The sequence below is a fragment of the Triticum aestivum genome, unplaced genomic scaffold (genome assembly GCF_018294505.1).
Source record: "Triticum aestivum cultivar Chinese Spring unplaced genomic scaffold, IWGSC CS RefSeq v2.1 scaffold301766, whole genome shotgun sequence".
Classification (NCBI taxonomy): domain Eukaryota; kingdom Viridiplantae; phylum Streptophyta; class Magnoliopsida; order Poales; family Poaceae; genus Triticum; species Triticum aestivum.
In genome coordinates this window covers 1-5,625 of record NW_025234846.1, presented here as the reverse complement: position 1 = coordinate 5,625, position 5,625 = coordinate 1, and the positions used below count along the sequence as shown (strand labels likewise).

The 5,625-nt window shown below is 48.8% G+C and overlaps 1 protein-coding gene across 1 annotated transcript; it reads left to right on the top strand.

Moving 5' to 3' along the window:
* Window positions 1–4,434: 4,434 nt before the first annotated feature.
* LOC123176244 (lectin-like) lies at window positions 4,435–5,492 on the top strand. The gene has a single exon (XM_044590545.1). It carries the CDS (start codon window positions 4,486–4,488, stop codon window positions 5,362–5,364), a length of 879 nt encoding a protein of 292 aa, XP_044446480.1. The 5' UTR covers window positions 4,435–4,485; the 3' UTR covers window positions 5,365–5,492.
* Window positions 5,493–5,625: the final 133 nt, after the last annotated feature.

Genomic DNA, 5,625 nt, shown 5'->3' with positions numbered 1-5,625 from the left:
AGGCAAAGCCGAATGGGCCGTGGCCCGCCCAGCCCAGCCGAAAATGGGGAAGGATGAGATGAAATTTGGGCCTTAAGTACAAGTACTATGTGTAATTCCTTAGTCCGGCCCGCCCAGCCTTTTTCCTGTAGCTCCGCCACTGGTTATACTTATCCGGTTTTGAAAGCTGAGGGACTAAGGTTTTCTAGTTTTGGAGTTGACGGACCATGTCTAAACTTTGGGAAGAGTTGAGGGAAAAAATATACTTTTCCATTTCTTTTTTGATTTGGACAAACCCCTTTTTAATTAATGCAAATACAGCAGGCAATCTCCCATTGGTTCCCTTAGTAGACAGTATGTCCACGTCGCAATAATTTGCTTCTCAGTGCAGTGTGGAACAACAATTTGATGCAATTTCTTGAAATTAACGCAAATGTAACAATGTGACACTCTCTTGATGATTTGATACAGGAAGCAATATTCCATCTAGATTCATCAATCTTACTTCTGTTCGCGTGTAAATCGATCTAGCCCCGAGTATTATCCATACCGAAGTCAGTCAACGTATGTCCACACACATATCGCATTCGGCAAGAGCGGAAGGACCACACTGAAATCTATGGCAAACATTCGTACGGACTAAAATGTAACATTAAGTTGGAAAATGACTTCAGGATCACACACATATTAGTGCGATGTGTTCTTTTGCAGAATGAGGCAAAGCCCAGGCTCAGCGCAAACTAAGTTTTACGGATTCTTTGATTCAAATGATCTTCATACGATTTGGATCCTTATAAATTATTTCTACATGGGTTGTTTGATCGGCAGGATTGAAATCATCCTTAGGAAAATTTCTAAAGGATTGCTTTGCACCCTATTTTGAAGGGTACAATTTCTTTGTTTTCTTGCCGGTAGCAAACACTTTGATTACAAATTCTTGTGATTTTCTAATCCTATAGGATGAGGCCCTAAATAATTTTACGTAAGGCAATGCTCACACACCAAACGAAATCTATAGCCGGCAAGCTGCGTCCATCGTCTCCATCATGCAGTGTGTAAGCGCTCCTTTTTGACTGGGCAATGGAAATGGTCAGTCTCCATGCACATGACCATGCACGTCCCTCTCCTTGGACGCAGAATTCCAGCCGTATTCCTCCTTACTCCCCTGGTCCATCCACGTTGCATCGTATACCTCAAAGGCTACATAACTCCTTCATACTTCCGAAGACCAGCGGCGAAAAGTTGCAGTACTAACTGCATGTATTCAGAGATCTATGTATGATGTTAATGTAGCAACCAAAATTGGACCACTCATTAATAATTTGTGGCCAATGCCTATCAATACCAAAAGTATGGGCAACCGCACGTCACAACCTTGACCGAAACCTCACACTCTAAGAGTTAATGGCGAATAACTCTCTTTGTATGTCCCACAAGGTAGTGAGGTTGTCTCTGCTCTGGTCAGCAATTTTTTGTTGCATTAAGGCAAATGAAAATCCCCTGCAAAAAGATAAAATTAACAACATGAAAACATATTCACTTATTATGTGTTTTCCAACTCACCTCCTTCCACTAAGCCGAACCAAGCAAACACATGCCCATGTGAATGATAGTCTCTGTCACTATTATTATGTCAGTACCATCATTATGCTTTTTAACCTATTTTCATTGCATTCTAGGAAAAATAATTCATACTGCAATACTTGTACTCGAGTGACTTCTAGAAGGAGGTCAACAATCTCTGAGCTCACGGTGATCGAAACAAAGTATTAAGAGCAATCGTCACTTCACCTTCACATATGACCCGTTCCCTCTCAAATTTTTATCATGACATATTAATGCCATATGATGACACCTGACAAATTTCATGTTTTTTCAGACTTTGTTTGCATTTTTCAGAATTTAAAACCAATAACCTCCATTTCTAGAGTCAAAGTCTTGGCACCCTGAGGTTTGGAATTCCTTCCCTTTTCTTGGATAAGGCCTAAACGTGGACTCAAGAATAGATATGCGAATTTTCAAACTAATTTTACCATCTTTGATGCAATTGTAGTTCAACAATTAATTATATGCACCAAATGACTAGAAATGCACTAAATGACTTCAATATACTAGCAAACAAACCCCAAAAAATGCCAAATTTTGATGTGAAAAATGGTACCGACATGCTACTCATTGTTAAAGAGTCGATCCAAAAATGGGGATTTCAAATGAGGTGATGTAGAAATATATGTGAAGCTATCATGACATGCCAATTCGAGGGGTATACTTTTCATTTTTCAGGTTTGCTAAACATCAGGTGCCTGAAATTTTTGCAAGCATCGGTCGATTCCACTGAGGCTGAAGACGGCGGCAACGTGAGGAGCCCAGCGGTGAGCATCAACTATGGCAAGGCCGAGCCAGGACCTTGCTGGAGACGGGGACAACACTGCAAGCAGTAGGGACACAAGCGAGGAGGTCAAGGCGGAGGGAGGGGCGAGGCTTAGAGGGATGGCCTTTGATAGCGGCAAACACGGCGTGGGGGAGGTCAAGGAGAGCATGGGGCCGAAGCCGGCAGATGGGGATGGGTCGGGAGGCGGCACATGATGAGGAAATCGTGCGGGGGGAAGGTAAGTGGAGATGGAATAACAATGGCCACACGATCTCAGCCTGGATGAAGATCTAACGGCCTAAAAAATCGATCATGCTAATTTTTTTCTAAGGAAGATTATGCGGCCCTTTTTATTTGGGTGTGTCTAGCTCTCATCTAGATAAGAAATAATTATGAATCGTTCTTTGGATTTGGCATGAATATTCGTCGTGATTTTTTCTTTTATTTTTATTCGGTTATCAACAAGTAGTCTAAAAGCTAGATGAGACTTTGTTAATTCTCTTTTTGTTTTGCAAGGACTTCGACAATTCTCATCTAGATGAAAATTAGCAAATCCATTTATATATTCTCTTAGGTGTCTTTTTTATTTATTATAGGCCGCTAATAGGCGCCGGCGCGCCGGCCGAACTGTTCAGCCGGTCCAGCCCCAGCCACTCGACAGCACGATTAAGGGCCGTTAGATCTGATTCCCTGCTCCGTCTTCCTCCCAGTTATTCCCCTGGAAAAAAATGTACAACGCCCACAGGCGATGTTCGACACCCCGCCATCCCCCATCGACCAAGCTTGAAGAACCACCGCGACTTCCCCGTCGCCGGTTGGCGCCCTCGCCGGCCGTCCTCGTCGCCGGGGCTGCTCGCCGGCACAACTCGCCGGGCCGCCGCAGCTCGCCGGGGGCGCTCGCCAGATGCAGCTCTGCCTTTGCATCTCAATGCGTCTCCCACCCCCTCGATGCAGCTCCGCCACCCGCGCTTGCCATGGATGCAACTTCGCCGCCCCCGCGCTCGCCATGGATGGATCCCGCCCTCGCCGCCCGCACGCCATGGATGTAGCTCCGGCAATTGACTGGTTCTAGCAAATAGAATTGCCCGTTGTAGCATTTTTCGTCGTCGGTCGTAGCAAAATGAAGACACGGTTGTAGCATCTTGCCGGACGCTTGATGGATGTAGCCGACAGTTAACTGGTTCCAGCAAACAATGATGCCTACTGTAGCATAAAATGATGGCGGATGTAGCAAAAAACCGGGGTGCATTTGAGGCGCTGGCTCCATCAAAAATGCCTCGTCGCCGGCTCCAGCAAAATCATTGATGAATGTAGCAAAAATCGTTGGTGCTTGTAGCAAAAAGAAAAAGACCTCACCAATTTCTCATGAACGATAAAAAGAAAAGGCAGTGGTAGCAAAAAAACTCGCAGGTGGTAGCAAAATTTGATTGTAATTGCAACTAAAAAAGGCCAGCCAATTCTCATGAACGATGAAGAAAAAGATGGTGGTAGCAAAAAAACTCATCGGTTGTAGTAAAAATTGATGCCGGTTCCAGCAACCACGGTGGCTGGTTCCAGCATGAGTGGGCGTTGGTTCCAGCACGCGGCGACAACGGCCATGGCGGAGCTCGCTAGAGCTGCGGCTGCAACCAGATGCGTGGTGGCTCACCCATCACACATCGCCTCGCCTCGGTCGCACATCACCGAGGTCGCCGCGGCTCACTGTCGCCATGAAGCAAAAACAAGAGATGCGATCGAGAGACAGAGATAGCAGAGACACCCGCGTGAGAGGATAAGGCTAGCGGGACGCAGGCGTGGGCAAGTCAGCCCATGTGGGCCATGGTCGTGGCACCCCTGCGTGAAAGGATCCAGCGCGATCTGAATGCACGTGCCCAACTCGCACGCGACCGGCCGAAACGCTCGGCTGGCGCACCGTAGGGAAACGTATCCCTTTATTATATGTAAACGTTTGACTTGACTAATCCAAATAGTATTCCTCGTCAAGCTTGCAATTGTCTCTAGGGTCTTAATCCACTCTACTTGAATCAAACTAATAAATACTTCTCCACCCCCCGCATCGTCCTGCATGAGCAAGCCAGCTGACATGTGTTGATCACTACTAGCTTAACTCCCTCTGGCCTCTGCTAGCTGCAGCCATGGCCCATGCAAGAAGCATCCCCCTACCCACGTACTACGACCTGATGATCAGCTGCTTCCTGTTATTTCTAGCCATGACCTACGCGACAACTCACGCCGCCGCACTGTCCTTCGACTACAACTTCACCGTCCCGAGGGACCGCAAGCAGCTCAAATTCATCAACGCCTCCTACGCTGGCCGCGACCGGGTCATCCTCACCGACGACAGCTCCAACCTCACCGGCCGCGTCGTGCACCGTAAGCCCGTGCGCCTCTGGGACGACCGTACCGGCAGGAGAGCCAGCTTCACGACGAGCTTCCGCTTCGCCATCGTCCAGGAAAGCAACAGGACGGACAACCTCTCACGGGGCGACGGCATGGCGTTCTTCCTCGGGCCTTTCCCGGCGACGACCCCTCCTCCGGGCTCCGACGGCGGCCTCCTCGGGCTCTTCAGCAACCCCAACAGCACCGGCGCCGCCGACTCGCGACGCCCGCCGCACATCCTCGCCGTGGAGTTCGACACGCGCTGGAACCACGGCTGGGACCCCTCGAACGGGGACGGCGCCGGCGGTGGCGACCACATCGGCGTCGACGTCAACGGCATCAGGTCCAACCGGACCAGAAGCCTGCCGCCGTTGAGCCTACATGGAATCATGTGGGCGAGCGTCACGTACGACGGCGAGTCCAAGGTGATGAAGGTGGCGCTACGGAAAACCGAGCTGGCGTCGGAGGAGTCGAGCACCACGTACGAGTTCAACGCCACCATGGATCTCAGGGACGACGCCGGCCTTGTACAGGACGCCGCCGTCGGGTTCTCGGCGGCCACCGGTGTCCTCTGCGAGTCGCACCAGCTGCTCTCTTGGTCCTTCCACTCAACAGGTAACCCATTTCAAATCTAACGATGTCATCATGCATGGACGAATTTCTAATATTCCGATAAGGTGTACCAATATATCAACGGTAATTGTCCCCGGCCAACGTTCGCTGTAAGGGGGTGGCAAGCGAACCATTTTTACTGTCAGTTTTGGTTGTAAAACGGGATCAAACGACGGCAGTTTTTAGACGAAACCTTCTCAGGGAGAAAATGTCATGTCTTCTGAAGGAAATGTCACCTCTCCCCACTTTCATCACAACTAAAACTGCCAACGAATTGTTCGCAT